General features: G+C 46.6%; 2 protein-coding genes across 2 annotated transcripts in view; one reads left to right on the top strand and one right to left on the bottom strand.

The window, feature by feature from the left end:
• Window positions 1-448: 448 nt before the first annotated feature.
• ska1 (spindle and kinetochore associated complex subunit 1) lies at window positions 449-6,789 on the bottom strand. The gene is made up of 7 exons (XM_080505117.1): window positions 6,711-6,789; window positions 5,753-5,838; window positions 5,492-5,607; window positions 2,685-2,779; window positions 2,476-2,607; window positions 2,196-2,365; window positions 449-1,109 (listed from the first exon to the last, which is right to left on the bottom strand). The coding sequence occupies exons 2-7, from the start codon at window positions 5,832-5,834 to the stop codon at window positions 961-963; spliced, it is 744 nt and encodes a 247-aa protein (XP_080361243.1). The 5' UTR covers window positions 5,835-5,838; window positions 6,711-6,789; the 3' UTR covers window positions 449-960.
• Window positions 6,790-13,527: 6,738 nt separating this feature from the next.
• The window catches only part of agbl1 (AGBL carboxypeptidase 1), a 29,653-nt gene continuing 22,766 nt past the window's right edge, over window positions 13,528-20,414 (top strand). Inside the window, exon 1 of the mRNA XM_080504270.1 lies at window positions 13,528-13,654. Coding sequence (XP_080360396.1) covers window positions 13,640-13,654 — 15 coding nt within the window. The 5' untranslated portion in view covers window positions 13,528-13,639. The remainder of the gene's footprint in view (window positions 13,655-20,414) is intronic.

Raw genomic sequence — 20,414 nt, 5'->3', positions numbered from 1 at the left:
GGCCTCCAGCAGGAGCCGCGGCTCGAGCCCGGCGCTCATTGGCGCCAGTCCGGCCAATCAGAGGCGGCGACGCGAGGCTGCAGGGCCGCTCGGCCAATCGCGTTACAGAGAGGCGGGGCTGAACGCGATTGACGCTCGTTGAGACCAATCCGTGCAGTGGACAACACGCATGCGCACAAGTAGTTCCGGGAGGGAGGCGGGAACCTCGTGTGGACGAGAACCAATCAGCGGAGGCGGGGGGCTGCTTTTAATGGCGGCAGCAAAACAATGAAACTTTCTTGGGACTCCAGATGTCTGGAGCTTCTTTTACAAATTAAAATACCTTTGCTTCCCGCCATCCGGTGGTATTTCGAACTAAAAGTGCTCAATGTGTCTTCCACACGTTTATGATGATTTCCAAAACAAAGTAAAACCACATTTGATCATTTCATGAGCGTCTTTAATTTACAATTATTAGTTTGGAAGAGGGAACTTTTGTTTTATTTACAGAAACGTTCATTTAAGTAACATTGATGAAATAAAAACAATTGGAATTATAAACTGCTGGTTGAAATGTTCCCTTTTCTAGGTGTTTGAGTCTTTTCAGCTCTTCTGACCTTCTGTTGTTTGGTGTTAGGGTTAGTAGTCATTCAGGAGTCACATCGAGACACCGACACTCAAGTGCACAAGAACAAGTGTTACATGAAAGCATGAGAACAAAGTGTTACGTGAAAGCACAAGAACAAAGTGTTACATGAAGGCATGAGAACAAAGTGTTACATGAAAGCACAAGAACAAAGTGTTACATGAAGGCATGAGAACAAAGTGTTACATGAAAGCACAAGAACAAGTGTTACATGAAGGCATGAGAACAAAGTGTTACATGAAAGCACAAGAACAAAGTGTTACATGAAAGCACAGGAGCAAAGTCCTAAACTGGACAAACACTGTTTTCCGGGAAACAACAGGACTTCTGTGGTTTCACAACAAGACGTAGCGGGTGACTCCGCCCCCTCGCTGCTCCCGCAGGCGCTGGCAGTGACGTAGCATGTTCAGGATCCCCTGGAATCGTTTGTCCACCTTCATCTGAGTGAACTCTCGGATGTCCTCCTCCACGATAAAGTACTGACCTGCAACACATGTCAGGACGCCACTCGCTGGTGAAACGGGAATTATTTTGGTCGAAGACGCAGAGAAGCAGGATAGAAATAAATAAATCCTCAACACACAATGTACTGAGTTCTAGAGTAGAACGACTGTGTCCAGTTCAGAGCAGAAACTCCACTATGCAGGTGAATCATCTGTTGGGTGAGAAATTTACCGACACTGAAATATATACGAGAAACACCGACGTCATTTTGCTCATTTCGGTATATTTACTTTACTTATTTTATTCGGTGTTTAAAACGCCGGCTCTGATGTAAATATCCATATTTACAATTCGTTCATAAGAGATTGTATTTTTAATCCTTTGTGTTTGCAGGAAATTGAAGTTGTTTTATGCTGTACTGTGTCAGTGACAGTGATGGAGAAGTTTTTGAAAACCAGGATCTCAGCTCTTCATCCATCAGGTCCAGGTTTCACACTGAGGGAGGCACTATTAAAAAGAAGTCCTTGGTTTCTGGATTTACTGGATTCCTGTTGATCAAACTTTGATGAGAAAGACTTTGATGTCTTTGATGAGAAAGACTTTATATTGTTAATAGAGGCTGCAGAGTTTAACTTTTTAACATTTTCAGGTGGAGGTGTGACTCCAGAGTTTTACAAAGACAAAAGTGTGTCTTGGCTCAAAAAGGTAGAAAAACACTGATCTCGTGTGCGTGTGTGTGTGTGTGTGTGTGTGTGTGTGTGTGTGTGTGTGTGTGTGGTTTCATTTTTGTTTTGTTGTTTGTTATAGTAGCGTTCCCTCTGAGTCCACTGTTTAAGGGTTGCTGATTTGTTTGTGTTCCACCAGAGCACATTGTAAACAAAGTCACTTTGGACAGACGGAGCTCCCAGGCAACAGCCCCCCCTAGTGGCCCCACATGAACACTGCCTCGTTAGCATGGTTTCTGCTGTTTTCATGGAAACTGACATTATTATTATTATTATTAATATTAATACGTGTCAAAGCGTTGAAGAGGAACCGCACAACTTTCCCGAAACGAAGACGTAAAACCGAGGCGTCGTCACTCGGTTCCACATCCGTTCAGCCTCTGAGCCACTCGGTCCCGTACCTTTGATGTCTTTGATCTCCTGGTTCTTGAAGCGCTGCAGGAGCCTGCGGGACTGATTGCTGAGGCTTTTGGCCGGCTGCAGGACGATCCTGTACTTGAAGGCCACGGCGGCGTTGATGCTCTGCACCGCGGCGTTCACCTGCTCGTACGACACGCGTCCCTTCATGTACCTGCAGGGGGAGACAAACACACCTGGGTGGAGGAGCTGGTGGGTGGAGGACAGAGCTGGTGGGTGGAGGACGGAGCTCCTTGAACACCGATGTAAACCTCCTGCTCTCACTGGGGGATGCTGTCGAAGTCTTGGGTTGTGATGACCTCCATCTCCTTGATTGAACATCTGGACTTCCTGTCACTTCCTGCCGGCGCCGCCTGACCTGCCGCTTCCCTCAGGCTGGTTTCAGGCTGGTTCCCACTGGGGGGGGGGGAGACGGGAGGCGTCACACCAGACGGAACCCAGTATTCAGTGGAGAACCAGGGTTCTCGGAGTACCTGGAGGAGCTGCTCTTCACAGGCAGGTGTGGAGGAACGTGGGCCTTCAGGTGCTCCACGTCCTGCAGGTGCTTCAGACTCCACTGCTGCAGCTCCTGGAGCGCAAACACAACATGAAGCTGCAGTGAAACACAGCAGAATGAAACACAGTAGAATGAAACACAGTAGAATGAAACACAGCAGAATGAAACACAGCAGAGTGAAACACAGCAGAGTGAAACACAGTAGAGTGAAACACAGTAGAGTGAAACACAGCAGAATGAAACACAGTAGAATGAAACACAGTAGAATGAAACACAGCAGAATGAAACACAGCAGAGTGAAACACAGCAGAGTGAAACACAGCAGAGTGAAACACAGTAGAGTGAAACACAGCAGAATGAAACACAGTAGATTGAAACACAGCAGAGTGAAACACAGCAGAGTGAAACACAGCAGAATGAAACACAGCAGAGTGAAACACAGCAGAGTGAAACACAGCAGAATGAAACACAGTAGATTGAAACACAGCAGAGTGAAACACAGCAGAATGAAACACAGCAGAATGAAACACAGCAGAGTGAAACACAGCAGAGTGAAACACAGCAGAATGAAACACAGCAGAATGAAACACAGTAGATTGAAACACAGCAGAGTGAAACACAGCAGAGTGAAACACAGCAGAGTGAAACACAGTAGAATGAAACACAGTAGAATGAAACACAGTAGAGTGAAACACAGCAGAGTGAAACACAGCAGAATGAAACACAGTAGAATGAAACACAGTAGATTGAAACACAGCAGAGTGAAACACAGCAGAGTGAAACACAGCAGAGTGAAACACAGCAGAGTGAAACACAGCAGAGTGAAACACAGTAGAGTGAAACACAGTAGAATGAAACACAGTAGAATGAAACACAGCAGAATGAAACACAGCAGAGTGAAACACAGTAGAATGAAACACAGCAGAGTGAAACACAGTAGAATGAAACACAGTAGAATGAAACACAGTAGAATGAAACACAGCAGAGTGAAACACAGTAGATTGAAACACAGCAAAATGAAACACAGCAGAGTGAAACACAGCAGAGTGCAACCCAGCAGAGTGAAACACAGTAGATTGAAACACAGCAGAATCAAACACAGCAGAGTGAAACAGTAGAATGAAACACAGCAGAGTGAAACACAGTATAATGAAACACAGAAGAGTGAAACAGTAGAATGAAACACAGCAGAGTGAAACACAGCAGAGTGAAACACAGTAGAATGAAACACAGCAGAGTGAAACAGTAGAATGAAACACATTAGAATAAAACACATTAGAATGAAACACAGTAGAGTGAAACACAGTAGAATAAAACACAGCAGAGTGAAACACAGCAGAGTGAAACACAGTAGATTGAAACACAGTAGACTGAAACACAGTAGAATGAAACACAGCAGAATGAAACACAGTAGATTGAAACACAGTAGAATGAAACACAGCAGAATGAAACACAGTAGAATGAAACACAGTAGAATGAAACACAGTAGAGTGAAACACAGTCGAATAAAACACAGTAGAGTGAAACACAGCAGAGTGAAACACAGCAGAGTGAAACACAGTAGATTGAAACACAGTACAATGAAACACAGCAGAATGAAACACAGTAGAATGAAACACAGCAGAGTGAAACAGTAGAATGAAACACAGTAGAATGAAACACAGCAGAATGAAACACAGTAGAATGAAACACAGCAGAATGAAACACAGCAGAGTGAAACACAGTAGAATGAAACACAGCAGAGTGAAACACAGCAGAATGAAACACAGCAGAGTGAAACACAGCAGAGTGAAACACAGCAGAGTGAAACACAGCAGAGTGAAACACAGTAGAATGAAACACAGCAGAGTGAAACACAGCAGAATGAAACAGTAGAATGAAACAGCGCAGAGTGCAACCCAGCAGAGTGAAACACAGTAGATTGAAACACAGCAGAATGAAACAGTAGAATGAAACAGCGCAGAGTGCAACCCAGCAGAGTGAAACACAGTAGATTGAAACACAGCAGAATGAAACACAGCAGAGTGAAACACAGCAGAGTGAAACAGCAGAATGAAACACAGCAGAATGAAACACAGTAGAATGAAACACAGCAGAGTGAAACACAGCAGAGTGAAACACAGCAGAATGAAACACAGCAGAGTGAAACACAGCAGAATGAAACACAGCAGAGTGAAACACAGCAGAGTGAAACAGCAGAATGAAACACAGCAGAGTGAAACACAGCAGAGTGAAACAGCAGAATGAAACACAGTAGAATGAAACACAGTAGAATGAAACAGCGCAGAGTGCAACCCAGCAGAGTGAAACACAGTAGATTGAAACACAGCAGAATGAAACACAGCAGAGTGAAACACAGCAGAGTGAAACACAGCAGAGTGAAACACAGCAGAATGAAACACAGCAGAGTGAAACACAGCAGAGTGAAACAGCAGAATGAAACACAGCAGAATGAAACACAGCAGAATGAAACACAGTAGAATGAAACACAGTAGAATGAAACAATAGAACTAAACCCATTTGTTTACTAGTAAGTTAATAAAAAGTGTCTGTGGTTAACAGTAGAAACCTCCTCACCACCAGGGGGCGCCTCAGCCTAGAGGCCAGGTTGTTGTGATGTGGTTTATGAACACAGGCTATTTAAATCAAGTTAAACTGACTGATAATCAACCTCCACAGTAGAAAACTGCTGCTGAAGCAGAACAACACAGGAGTCGTTGATTAAAACGATTTAAATCAGGATTGAGATTCTCAACGGTGAAATAGAAGCCGACTTCACTTCACCTTCAGGTCTTTGAGGCGCTGCTCCTTTTTGTCCACGCAGATCTCAAACGTCTCCAGGTGTCCCTCCAGAGCCAGCAGCTCTTCTCCGAGCTTCTTCATCTTACCTTGTGGTGAATCTGAGGAGGAAGACGAGTTGAAAGCACCCTCTTTATTCACACTTCAAAGAAAAAAAAGCCACGTGTTTCCACTTCAAAGGTGGAGTAAAGGGGGCGTGGCTCCCTCCATGCTGAAATGGATGGGGGGGGGGGGGGGGGGGCGTACCCAGCAGGGCCAGGTCCAGGAGGGTTCTCAAGGACCAGATCCGGTCCTGGATGTGGCGGCTGAAGTCTTCCAGGTCGCTCATTCTCCTAAACACACACAAGGTTCCGTCCTTTAAAACTTGGTATCCATGCATCTGTAGTTTACAAATTAATTAAATGTTCACACACTAATGTCAACGTTTCAATATTTCCTCTTATGAAGAAAAATCCCACTGTATTAATCTCATTTTAGTTTTTATTGTTTAAACAGACTTGTCATCTGCTGAGTTTAGACTAAAGTCACATTTACACCATTTTCTAAACGAACCAGCCGCTTCACATCTATGGGACTCAGTAGTCATGGCAACGGAATCCGTGAAGATGCACAGCCGGCGAACACGTACGACTTTGTGCTGCATATTCTTTATACTGCCACTTTTGTCTTAAAAGTTTTGGTTAAAAAAAAAAAAAATCTTCCCAAATAAATTGATTTGAGTAAAGAAAAAGTAATTTACTGTTATATCTACAAACGTCTCTAAATGCAGAAATAAGCTCCGTGATGATTTGTGAAAGAAAATATATTCAATATTTGGAAAATCTGCAGAGTGACGTGCCTTATTGTGAGTTATTTGCAAAAAATACAATAGAACTTTAAACACAATGAGACTGAAATAAAACAGTTTAAAGGTTCTACTTTAAACAAACAACAATAATTAACAAAAGCAAAAAAAAAATAAAAAAAAAGTGCATAGATGTTTGCATGTAAACACGTAACTGTTTAAAATGATAAAATAACGATTGTTTAACTTTGTGCGGCTCCGGAAGCCTCGAGGTTGGTCACTGAATAACACGGGAACCAGAAAGTCCACAACACCGGCGGGTGTTTCCTCAGCTGGAGCGACGCGAAGGACCGAGTCCGTCTGAAGACTGATCAATGTGATCAATAACTTCTAGATCGTGTAAAAACAATGACGGCTTACTCTCCTCCTCCCGCGCTCTTCTTCTCCTCCTTCTTCTCTCTCTCCTTCTCTCTCTCCTTCTCTCTGTCCGCTTCCCGGTTCTTTTCGAGCAGCGCCTACGTCACAGCGCGCAGCGGATGTAGACCTATATTAGTAGAGGAAGTGACGTATGTATGTAGAAACACAAGAGGAAACAAATACTCACAAATACGAGAACAAATTAGTGTCATTATTGTTTGTTTTGTGATCTAATGACTGGAGCAGAAACTTCAAGGACCTGGAGTGGAAGCTTCAAGGACCTGGAGTAGAAACGTCAAGGACCTGGAGCAAACCTTGAGTACACCTTGAATACACCTTGAGTAAATCTGGTGTACACCTGGAGTAAACCTGGAGTAAACCTGGAGTAAACATTGAGTAAATCTGGAGTAAACCTGGAGTAAGCCTGGAGTAAACCTGGAGAGAACGTGGAGTAAACCTTGAGTACACCTTGAGTACACCTGGAGTAAACCTTGAGTGAACTTGAAGTAAATGTGGAGTAAACCTTGAGTACACCGGGAGTACCTGGAGTATACCTTGAGTAAACTTGAAGTAAACCTTGAGTAAACCTTGAGTAAACCTGGAGTACACCTGGAGTAAATCTTGAGTAAACCTGGAGTGAACTTGAAGTAAGCCTTGAGTAAACCTGAAGTAAATGTGGAGTAAACCTTGAGTACACCTTGAGTACACCGGGAGTACCTGGAGTAAACCTTGAGTAAACCTTGAGTAAACTTGAAGTAAACCTTGAGTACACCTGGAGTAAATCTTGAGTAAACCTGGAGTGAACTTGAAGTAAGCCTTGAGTAAACCTGAAGTAAATGTGGAGTAAACCTTGAGTACACCTTGAGTACACCGGGAGTACCTGGAGTAAACCTTGAGTAAACCTTGAGTAAACTTGAAGTAAACCTTGAGTACACCTGGAGTAAATCTTGAGTAAACCTGGAGTAAACTTGGAGTAAACCTTGAGTACACCGGGAGTACCTGGAGTAAACCTTGAGTAAACCTTGAGTAAACTTGAAGTAAACCTTGAGTACACCTGGAGTAAATCTTGAGTAAACCTGGAGTAAACTTGGAGTAAACCTTGAGTAAACCTGGAGTAAACCTTGAGTAAACTTGGAGTACACCTGGAGTAAACCTGGAGTACACCTGGAGTAAACCTTGAGTAAACTTGAAATAAACCTTGAGTACACCTGGAGTAAATCTTGAGTAAACCTGGAGTAAACCTGGAGTAAACCTTGAGTAAACTTGGAGTACACCTGGAGTACACCTGGAGTAAACCTTGAGTAAACTTGAAATAAACCTTGAGTACACCTGGAGTAAATCTTGAGTAAACCTGGAGTAAACCTTGAGTAAACTTGGAGTACACCTGGAGTAAACCTGGAGTACACCTGGAGTAACCCTGGAGTAACCCTGGAGTGAGTCCAGACCCACAGGGAGAACATGTGAACCCGGTCTGAAACCAGCTCCACTGCCTGATCCAGTTCTGATCACGGCCATCAGAGGTCATGCAGTGTGAGCACATCGCCCCCTGCTGGACACCGGGATGTGGTGGACGACCTGCAGAGCTTCGCCGTGCCACACATTACGATGGGGGCGGGGCCACGGGACGGGGGCGGAGCCACGACCCGGCCCACGCTGCTTTAATTATCATTTGTTGTTTCAGGCTGTTGGTTTTAATGTCCAACGTCTCGTATACAAGATTCTTACACCGACATTTCTACACTGGAACCACGACAGTGACTGATGGGCTCATAAATCTGTCCACGTGCGTGTGTGCGTGTGTGTGTGTGTGTGTGTGTGTGTGTGTGTGTGTGTGTGTGTGTGTGTGTGTGTGTGTGTGTGTGTGTGTGTGTGTGTGTGTGTGTGTGTGTGTGTGTGTGTGGGCAGGGTGCCTGGAGGACAGTTTGGGTTTCAGGCATGTAGGAAAATTCCATCTCAGCCATGTGAGGCAGGTGGAGTTTCTCTCTGGGTGACGGAGGAGCGGCTGCTCCAGCCAGCAGGGGGCAGCACTGACTGACTGACTGACTGAACAACTGACTGACTGACTGACTGCAGGACTGACTGACTTACTGACTGACTGAACAACTGACTGACTGAACAACTGACTGACTGACCGACCGACTGACTGACTGACTGAACAACTGACTGACTTACCGACTGACCGACTGACCGACTGACCGACTGACCGACTGAACGACTGAACGACTGAACGACTGAACGACTGAACGACTGACCGACCGACCGACCGACCGACCGACCGACCGACCGACCGACCGACCGACCGACCGACCGACCGACCGACCGACCGACCGACTGACTTACTGACTGACTGACCGACTGACTGACCAACTGACTGACTGACTGAACAACTGACTGACCGGCTGACTGACTGACTTACTGACTGACTGACTGACTGACTGACTGACTTACTGACTGACTGACCGACTGACTGACCAACTGACTGACTGACTGAACAACTCACTGACCGGCTGACTGACTGACTGACTGAACAACTGACTGACTGAAGCACTGACTGACTGACTGACTGACTGACTGAACGACTGACTGACCGACCGACCGACTGACTGCCTCAGCTTGAAGTTCATGGAGGTTTTGGCTCAAAGGCACTAAGATGTGAGGAAATTGTGCAGAATTGATGAGCAACTGGTTTCCTGGAGGAACGTTCTGCTGCTGCACCGTTTCTCAACAGTGTACAAACTGTGTGTAATATAGTATATATATAGTGTATTACACCATATACCACCACTACATCACCAATTAGACTTCCTGAGTTTCCTGCTCAGACTCGACAATCACTAGAACCATCATGTCGACGGTGCAGCAGGATGTTCCTGGTTCCTCCACCGGGGGGCGTCTCCACCCAGCGTTCTGGCTACGCTTCAAACTTCCCTGTGTTTGCAGGACGGCAGCGCCACCATACTTCTTTATCCCGGTGCCCCCGTCAACACGGCCCCCGACAAAGGTTCCTACCAAATATTACACCTCCTGGAACACGTCCTCCATTTTCTGTAATCCACTGAGAGCCCAACACGTGATGAACACGTGAAGAACACGTGATGAACACATGATGAACACGTGAAGAACACGTGATGAACACGTGAAGAACACATGATGAACACGTGAAGAACACGTGAAGAACACATGATGAACACGTGAAGAACACGTGAAGAACACATGATGAACACGTGAAGAACACGTGATGAACACGTGAAGAACACGTGATGAACACGTGAAGAACACGTGATGAACACGTGAAGAACACATGATGAACACGTGAAGAACACATGATGAACACGTGAAGAACACGTGAAGAACACATGATGAACACGTGATGAACACGTGATGAACACATCATGAACACATGATGAACACGTGAAGAACACATGATGAACACGTGAAGAACACGTGATGAACACGTGATGAACACATCATGACCACATGAAGAACACGTGAAGAACACATGATGAACACGTGAAGAACACATGATGAACACGTGATGAACACATCATGAACACATGATGAACACGTGAAGAACACATGATGAACACGTGAAGAACACATGATGAACACGTCATGAACACGTGATGAACACGTCATGAACACATGATGAACACGTGAAGAACACATGATGAACACGTGATGAACACATGAAGAACACGTGAAGAACACATGATGAACACGTGATGAACACATCATGAACACATGATGAACACGTAAAGAACACATGATGAACACGTGAAGAACACATGATGAACACGTGATGAACACGTGATGAACACATCATGAACACATGATGAACACGTGAAGAACACATGATGAACACGTGAAGAACACATGATGAACACGTGATGAACACATCATGAACACATGATGAACACGTGAAGAACACATGATGAACACGTGAAGAACACATGATGAACACGTGAAGAACACGTGATGAACACGTGATGAACACATCATGACCACATGAAGAACACGTGAAGAACACATGATGAACACGTGAAGAACACATGATGAACACGTGATGAACACATCATGAACACATGATGAACACGTGAAGAACACATGATGAACACGTGAAGAACACATGATGAACACGTCATGAACACGTGATGAACACGTCATGAACACATGATGAACACGTGAAGAACACATGATGAACACGTGATGAACACATGAAGAACACGTGAAGAACACATGATGAACACGTGATGAACACATCATGAACACATGATGAACACGTAAAGAACACATGATGAACACGTGAAGAACACATGATGAACACATGATGAACACGTGATGAACACGTGAAGAACACATGATGAACACATGATGAACACGTGATGAACACGTGATGAACACGTGAAGAACACATGATGAACACGTGATGAACACGTGAAGAACACATGATGAACACATGATGAACACATGATGAACACGTGATGAACACGTGAAGAACACGTGATGAACACATGATGAACACATGATGAACACGTGAAGAACACATGATGAACAAGTGATGAACACGTGAAGAACACGTGATGAACACATGATGAACACATGATGAACACGTGAAGAACACATGATGAACACGTGAAGAACACATGATGAACACGTGATGAACACGTGAAGAACACGTGATGAACACATGATGAACACATGATGAACACGTGAAGAACACATGATGAACAAGTGATGAACACGTGATGAACACATGATGAACACGTGAAGAACACATGATGAACACGTGATGAACACGTGAAGAACACATGATGAACACGTGATGAAAACGTGAAGAACACATGATGAACACGTGATGAACACGTGATGAACACATGATGAACACGTGATGAACACGTGATGAACACGTGATGAACACGTGATGAACACATCATGAACACATGATGAACACGTGAAGAACACATGATGAACACGTGAAGAACACATGATGAACACGTGATGAACACGTGATGAACACATCATGAACACATGATGAACACGTGAAGAACACATGATGAACACGTGATGAACACGTGAAGAACACGTGATGAACATGTGATGAACACATGAAGAACACGTGAAGAACATGTGATGAACACATGAAGAACACGTGATGAACACGTGAAGAACACGTGATGAACACGTGAAGAACACGTGAAGAACACGTGATGAACACGTGATGAACACGTGAAGAACACGTGAAGAACACGTGATGAACACGTGAAGAACACGTGAAGAACACGTGATGAACACGTGATGAACACGTGAAGAACACGTGAAGAACACGTCATGAACACGTGATGAACACGTGAAGAACACGTGATGAACATGTGATGAACACATGAAGAACACGTGAAGAACATGTGATGAACACATGAAGAACACGTGATGAACACGTGAAGAACACGTGATGAACACGTGAAGAACACGTGAAGAACACGTGATGAACACGTGATGAACACGTGAAGAACACGTGAAGAACACGTGATGAACACGTGAAGAACACGTGAAGAACACGTCATGAACACGTGATGAACACGTGAAGAACACGTGATGAACACGTGAAGAACACGTGAAGAACACGTGATGAACACGTGAAGAACACGTGAAGAACACATGATGAACACGTGATGAACACGTGAAGAACACGTGAAGAACACGTGATGAACACGTGAAGAACACATGATGAACACATGATGAACACGTGAAGAACACATGATGAACACATGATGAACACGTGAAGAACACGTGATGAACACATGATGACTTCTGGTTTTATGTCTCACGTGTTCAGAACTGGACTTTGTTGATGTGAAGAGAAGAATCCGCGTGGTCACGTGACCCGCGGCAGCGTCTCCACCGCGTGGTCACGTGACCCGCGGCGGCGTCTCCACCGCGTGGTCACGTGACCCGCGGCAGCGTCTCCACCGTGTGGTCACGTGACCCGCGGCAGCGTCTCCACCGTGTGGTCACGTGACCCGCGGCAGCGTCTCCACCGGCTCCACTGGGAGTTTTCGTAAACTTGTGTTTTGTGCGGTTGTTGTGTAAACGCAGCCTTTTCACAGCAAACGACCTCCGTCTGAGCCTCGGAGCGCCGCGGCGTCGTTTTCCTGGGGGGCTAACCCGGGGGGGAAAAGCGGCGGCGGGGGGGAAAAGCGGCGGCGGGGGGGGAAAGCGGCGGCGGGGGGGAAAAGCGGCGGCTTCACAAGTCGACGTGTCGAAAGTCGGGAGATTAAATCTCGGAGTCGAGTGTCGATTCTTTTTAAAAATACTCTGATCTCTGTGGACCTTCTGCTGCTGGAGCCTCCGGCTATTCTGGAGGCACGGGCATGTGGGGGGGGCAGGGGGGGGGGGGGGGCTGTCAGCGCGGGGGGATGGAAACACCGTCACATCAGAGACGATGCACCACCGACCCCCCGTCTCACACACACACACACACACACACACACACACACACACACACGTTGGGGCAGTATACATTCACCCTAACTACCCCGGTTCAGAGGGTGTTTGACATTTATGCTGCCGACCAATGGACTTGAGGCTCAGGGGGGGGGGCAGTAGAGGCTCAGAGGGGGCAGTAGAGGCTCAGGGGGGGCAGTAGAGTGCAGGCGGCTCAGAGGAGGGGGTCTAGAGCACTTCCTGTCAGCGCCCGGCCAGCGGGGAACACCGGGGGGGTAGTTTGTTGGTTGGCTGTGTGTTTGGTCGAATCACAGGCAGGAACCCCCCCCCCCAGCAGGAAGCCCCCCCCCCCCCCAGCAGGAAGCCCCCCCCCCCCCCAGCAGGAAGCCCCCAGCAGGGGGTCTGCAGTCAGTCACTAGCCACGATGTTCGGCTGCAGACGCAGCACCTTCACCTGGAACGGAACCCTGGAGGAGCTGGAGCGGAGCCACGATGGTGCCTGGACAGGTGAGTCACAGAGCCTCCGTCAGGTGAGCACAGCCTCCGTCACCTCCGGGCCCAGACCTCCTCAGACCTGCTCCGCTCTGAGTGACACTGCTGGAATGGCAGCGATGGGAAGCCTCTGCTGGCGGGAGGGGGGGGGGGGGGGCAGGAGGGGGGGGGAGGAGCTGCATCAACGTCCCGCGACTCCACGTTTACAGAACCAAAGCTGTTTGTGCTTCTGAAGCAAAATCGAGAATCGAGAATCTAGAATCTAGAATGTAGAATCTAGAATGTAGAAAGTAGAATCTAGAATGTAGAATACAGAATCTAGAATGTAGAATCTATAATCTAGAATGTAGAATCTAGAATCTAGAATGTAGAATCTAGGTTGTAGAATCTAGATTGTAGAATCTATAATCTAGAATGTAGAATGTAGAATCTAGAATCTAGGTTGTAGAATCTAGAATGTAGAATGTAGAATCTAGAATCTAGAATGTAGAATCTAGAATGTAGAATCTAGAATGTAGAAAGTAGAATCTAGAATCTAGAATCTAGAATGTAGAATCTAGAATGTAGAAAGTAGAAAGTAGAATGTAGAATCTAGAATGTAGAAAGTAGAATGTAGAATGTAGAATCTAGAATGTAGAATCTAGAATCTAGAATGTAGAAAGTAGAATCTAGAATGTAGAATACAGAATCTAGAATGTAGAATCTATAATCTAGAATGTAGAATCTAGAATCTAGAATGTAGAATCTAGGTTGTAGAATCTAGATTGTAGAATCTATAATCTAGAATGTAGAATGTAGAATCTAGAATCTAGAATCTAGGTTGTAGAATCTAGAATGTAGAATGTAGAATCTAGAATCTAGAATGTAGAATCTAGAATGTAGAATCTAGAATGTAGAAAGTAGAATCTAGAATCTAGAATCTAGAATGTAGAATCTAGAATGTAGAAAGTAGAATGTAGAATCTAGAATGCAGAATGCAGAATCTAGAATGTAGAATTTAGAATGTAGAATCTAGAATGTAGAATGTAGAATCTAGAATGCAGAATGCAGAATCTAGAATGTAGAATCTATAATCTAGAATGTAGAATCTAGAATCTAGAATGTAGAATCTAGGTTGTAGAATCTAGAATGTAGAATCTATAATCTAGAATGTAGAATCTAGAATGTAGAATCTAGAATGTAGAATCTAGAATCTAGAATGTAGAATCTAGGTTGTAGAATCTAGAATGTAGAATCTAGAATGTAGAATGTAGAATCTAGAATGTAGAATCTAGAATGTAGAAAGTAGAAAGTAGAATCTAGAATCTAGAATGTAGAATCTAGAATGTAGAAAGTAGAATCTAGAATGTAGAATGTAGAATCTAGAATGTAGAATGTAGAATGTAGAATCTAGAATGTAGAAAGTAGAATCTAGAATGTAGAATGTAGAATCTAGAATGTCGAATGTAGAATCTAGAATGTAGAATCTAGAATGTAGAAAGTAGAATCTAGAATCGAGAATGTAGAATCTAGAATGTAGAAAGTAGAATCTAGAATCGAGAATGTAGAATCTGTGTCTGTGGTCAAACAGGAAGCAGCCGGTTCAAACTAGAACTGCTGATCTGTGTAAAATCCTTTAATCCTGGATTTAGTTGTAATTATGAAGAAACAAAATGTATTTGTGGTTTGATACAAATTAGCAACAATCAACATCAAAGGGTCAATATTTGTTTTTGATGGTCAATTAGTTCATTTAACCAGGTTATGCAAATGAGCTGTTATAGTTCTCTGTGTGACGTAGTGACGGCTCCCCAGAGCCAGTCCAGGCCAGCTGCAGAGCCACGTGGCTCTAGAGCTGCAGGCTCAGAGGAGCTGCAGAGGAGCTGTAGAGCCACGTGGCTCTAGAGCCGCAGGCTCAGAGGAGCTGCAGAGGAGCTCTAGAGCCACGTGGCTCTAGAGCCGCAGGCTCAGAGGAGCTGCAGAGGAGCTGTAGAGCCACGTGGCTCTAGAGCCGCAGGCTGCAGAGGAGCTGCAGAGGAGCTGTAGAGCCACGTGGCTCTAGAGCTGCAGTGGGGCGGTGAACCAGCAGTGGTTCTGTTGTTGCTGCTTCGTCTCGTCCGTCTTTCACCTGCTGCAGTTTCTGGTTACAGATCATGTCTAGTTTCATGTTGCACACATGTGTTCCAGTGCCCCCCCCCACCCCCCCCCCCCCCCCACACCCCCACCCCCCCCACACCCCCCGCTGCCCCCTGCACTCTCTCACCCAGGTTACCCCCCATTGTCACCAGCTATTACTGCACATGCTCACGTGGAACAGCTGATTTACTGCAGACCAGTGGAAGAACCTGGTCCAGGTCCAGGGTTTGTCTAAGAACCTGGTCCAGGTCCAGGGTTTGTCTAAGAACCTGGTCCAGGTCCAGGGTTTGTCTAAGAACCTGGTCCAGGTCCAGGGTTTGTCTAAGAACCTGGTCCAGGTCCAGGGTTTGTCTAAGAACCTGGTCCAGGTCCAGGTCCAGGGTTGGTCTAAGAACCTGGTCTCTGGACCTTCAGGAACTTTATTTTCTATGAAACTTGTTTCACTTCAATCCTTCAATTAACTTTATTTAATTATCGCAGAAAACAAGGAATCATTTCAAGGAGCTTTGACAAGAACCAGGAGGAGGAACCAGCAGAACCTAGTGGCGGGCCTTCAGGGCCTTCAAGGCCTTCAAGGCCTTCAAGGATTCAAGGACAAAACGATCTGAATCACTGATTGATTATATTGAGTCCATGACGACTATTAGAACTCTACAGACTCTAGAGTCTAGAACATTCTGAGCACGTGTACGTTTGTTCTGTACGATACTGGGAACATCAGTCCTCCACGTGTGTGTGTGTGTGTGTGTGTGTGTGTGTGTGTGTGTGTGTGTGTGTGTGTGTGTGTGTGTGTGTGTGGGGGGGGGGGGGGGGGGGCTGTTGTATCGTGTTTAGTTACAATCTGCAGACGTAGAAGAAGCAAAAGATCAGATCCTGTTTTAGCAGATTTTCCACTTCAGACCCCTGAAGATCAATGAGAGATTTATCATTTATCATTTATCATGTCTCATGTCTCATAATAAAATCTCTTCATGTCATGATATCAAAATGTGCTGTAAAGACATATTTCCTCATCTAAAGTAATAATCTAAAGAACTGTGACGACTTAAAGTAGCAAAATATGTTGTATAAGTGAAAACCAGTGACCAGTGACCAACCAGTGACCAACCAGTGACCAACCAGTCACTAACCAGTCACCAACCAGTGACCAACCAGTGACCAACCAGTCACTAACCAGTCACCAACCAGTGACCAACCAGTGACCAACCAGTCACCAACCAGTGACCAACCAGTGACCAACCAGTCACTAACCAGTCACCAACCAGTCACCAACCAGCCTAACCAGGACAACTAACTAGTCCTTTCAGTTCAATACAACTTTATTCATATAGTAACAAATAGAGAACAACCAACGATTCCTCATGACCAGTAACCAGTGACCAGTGACCATCTGACCAGTGACCAGTGACCAGCGACCAGTGACCAGGGACCATCTGACCAGTGACCAGTGACCAGCGACCAGTGACCAGGGACCAGTGACCAGGGACCATCTGACCAGTGACCAGGGACCAGTGACCAGGGACCAGTGACCAGGGACCAGTGACCAGGGACCAGTGATCAGCTTACCAGTGACCAGCGACCAGTGACCAGGGACCAGGGACCATCTGACCAGTGACCAGCTGGTCCTGTCCTCTGTCTCTGTCTCTGTCTCTGTCTCTGTCTCTGTCTCTCTCTCTCTCTCTCTCTCTCTCTCTCTCTCTCTCTCTCTCTGTCTCTGTCTCTGTCTCTGTCTCTGTCTCTGTCTCTGTCTCTGTCTCTGTCTCTGTCTCTGTCTCTCTCTCTCTCTCTCTCTCTCTCTCTCTCTCTCTCTCTCTCTCTCTCTCTCTCTCTCTGTCTCTGTCTCTGTCTCTGTCTCTGTCTCTGTCTCTGTCTCTCTCTCTCTCTCTCTCTCTCTCTCTCTCTCTCTCTCTCTCTCTCTCTCTCTCTCTCTCTCTCTCTCTCTCTCTCTCTCTCTCTCTCTCTCTCTCTCTCTCTCTCTCTCTCTCTCTCTCTCTCTCTCTCTGACTCAGTTCAGCAGATTTAACGTGGGACTTAAAGAATCAGGTTCCTCACAGTAGCGCTGGAGGTCAAAGGTCAAACTAACACATCCAGTGGTGCTGGAGGTCGAAGGTCAAGGGGGGACGGGGGGGGTTGTGTCCCTCGTGCAGCAGAGGGACTCGGGGTAACGTGAGGAAGAGGACCAGCTGGTCTCCGTGGGTCCAGGTCAGCGTCCTCACGGAGGGACGGGGACTTGTGATTTATTTCAGACACTCTTGTTTCAGGATTCCTCGGATTTGTTCCGCTTATAAATTCTCCTGCAGCTCGCCGGCGTCCCCAGAGGACGGAATGAGGGCTGCAGACAGAGAGGACAGACAAGACAGACAAGACAGAGAGGACAGAGAAGACAGCTCTTCCTCCAGGAGACGTTGTCCTACACATGACGAGACATAAACATGTCATTAAATTAGTCTGTCAGCAGGTTGAAGGAGGGACGTCTCCGTCTGTCTCCGTCTGTCTCTGTCTCTGTCTCCATCCTGAAACAAGGACCTGGACTTCACAACCAGTGTGTCATGAGGTTTGGGTCCATCGAGACAAATCTCAGGAATCAACTGCTTCTAGCTGTCCTCAGGAGGTTTGTCCCTTCACTGTCCTCCAGACGTCTGGGACGTCACCCCCTGTCCTCAGGAGGTTTGTCCCTTCACTGTCCTCCAGACGTCTGGGACGTCTCACCCCGTCCTCAGGAGGTTTGTCCCTTCACTGTCCTCCAGACATCTGGGACGTCTCACCCCGTCCTCAGGAGGTCTGTCCCTTCACTGTCCTCCAGACGTCTGGGACGTCTCCCCCCGTCCTCATGAGGTTTGTCCCTTCACTGTCCTCCAGACGTCTGGGACGTCTCACCCCGTCCTCAGGAGGTTTGTCCCTTCACTGTCCTCCAGACATGTGGGACAGATGATGTATGAGATCCTGACCTTCATCTTGATAATCTTCAGGAGAAACTGGAACCGACATTTATAAATACGTCCTGTTTCTCTTCTGTTGCTAGGCAACGGCTGGCTGCTGCCCCGTCCTCCAGACTGACACATGTTCTAGATCAACTGTCCAGCTTGTCCTCAGCAGAAAGGTTCTAGATCAACTGTCCAGCTTGTCCTCAGCAGAAAGGTTCTAGAGCAACTGTCCAGCTTGTCCTCAGCAGAAAGGTTCTAGATCAACTGTCCAGCTTGTCCTCAGCAGAAAGGTTCTAGATCAACTGTCCAGCTTGTCCTCAGCAGAAAGGTTCTAGAGCAACTGTCCAGCTTGTCCTCAGCAGAAAGGTTCTAGAGCAACTGTCCAGCTTGTCCTCAGCAGAAAGGTTCTAGATCAACTGTCCAGCTTGTCCTCAGCAGAAAGGTTCTAGAGCAACTGTCCAGCTTGTCCTCAGCAGAAAGGTTCTAGGTCAACTGTCCAGCTTGTCCTCAGCAGAAAGGTTCTAGATCAACTGTCCAGCTTGTCCTCAGCAGAAAGGTTCTAGGTCAACTGTCCAGCTTGTCCTCAGCAGAACGTTCTAGATCAACTGTCCAGCTTGTCCTCAGCAGAAAGGTTCTAGGTCAACTGTCCAGCTTGTCCTCAGCAGAACGTTCTAGATCAACTGTTCAGCTTGTCCTCAGCAGAAAGGTTCTAGATCAACTGTCCAGCTTGTCCTCAGCAGAACGTTCTAGATCAACTGTCCAGCTTGTCCTCAGCAGAAAGGTTCTAGATCAACTGTCCAGCTTGTCCTCAGCAGAACGTTCTAGATCAACTGTCCAGCTTGTCCTCAGCAGAACGTTCTAGATCAACTGTCCAGCTTGTCCTCAGCAGAATGTTAGAACGTAGAACGGTTCTTCACATGTTCCTGAGAGAAGAAGAGACGACTGGTTCTAAAGACGAACAGCAGAACACGGGGAACCAAGTTCATCATGAAGTAGCATGATTTGGTGTTTACTGATGGAGGGGATGGAGGTGATGGAGGGGATGGAGTGATGGAGGTGATGAGTGATGGAAGTGATGGAGGTGATGGAGGTGATGGAGCTGATGGAGGGGATGGAGTGATGGAGGTGATGAGTGATGGAGGGGATGGAAGTGATGGAGGGGATAGAGGGATGGAGGTGAGGGAGGTGATGGAGGTGATGGAGTGATGGAGGTGATGGAGTGATGGAGAGGATGGAGGTGATGGAGTGATGGAGGTGATGGAGAGGATGGAGGTGATGGAGGGGATGGAGTGATGGAGGTGATGGAGTGATGGAGGTGATGGAGTGATGGAGGTGATGGAGAGGATGGAGGTGATGGAGGGGATGGAGTGATGGAAGTGATGGAGGTGATGGAGGTGATGGAGGTGATGGAGGCGGTTTGACTTTACCTCCAAACTTCACCTGAGCTGAAGTGAAGCCAGAGACAAAGTCCCTCCCCCCCCCCCCCCCTCCTCCCCCCCCCCCACCCCTCCCCCCCGGGGTTCTCCACAGAGAGCGTTGAGTGTTGGCTGGATATAGTTGGACCAGCTGTCCCTGGTCCTGTCAGGACCTTTTTATAGTGTCCTCTTCCCGCCGGGGGACAAATGTCCTCCTCCCCCCCCCCCCCTCCTCCTCCTCCCCCTCCTCCCCCCCCCCTCCTCCCCCTCCCCCCCCCCCCCCCCCCCCCCTTCTCCTCCGTCGTCTCGGGTTTCAGATTC

This window comes from Blennius ocellaris, assembly GCF_963422515.1.
Source record: "Blennius ocellaris genome assembly, chromosome: 11".
NCBI classification, from domain to species: Eukaryota; Metazoa; Chordata; class Actinopteri; order Blenniiformes; family Blenniidae; genus Blennius; species Blennius ocellaris.
The sequence above is the reverse complement of the archived record's forward strand: the minus strand, read 5'-3'. Positions and strand labels throughout refer to the sequence as shown.

What these genes read in the sequence shown, in the direction of transcription:
- ska1 (XM_080505117.1), bottom strand. Translation starts at nt 5,834, where the DNA reads ATGAGCGACCTGGAAGACTTCAGCCGCCACATCCAGGACCGGATCTGG. An exon ending in CCTGGACCTGGCCCTGCTGG is followed by an intron (nt 5,608 to 5,752) that starts GTACGCCCCCCC and finishes CTTCCTCCTCAG; the next exon opens with ATTCACCACAAGGTAAGATG. An exon ending in AGCGCCTCAAAGACCTGAAG is followed by an intron (nt 2,780 to 5,491) that starts GTGAAGTGAAGT and finishes TTTGCGCTCCAG; the next exon opens with GAGCTGCAGCAGTGGAGTCT.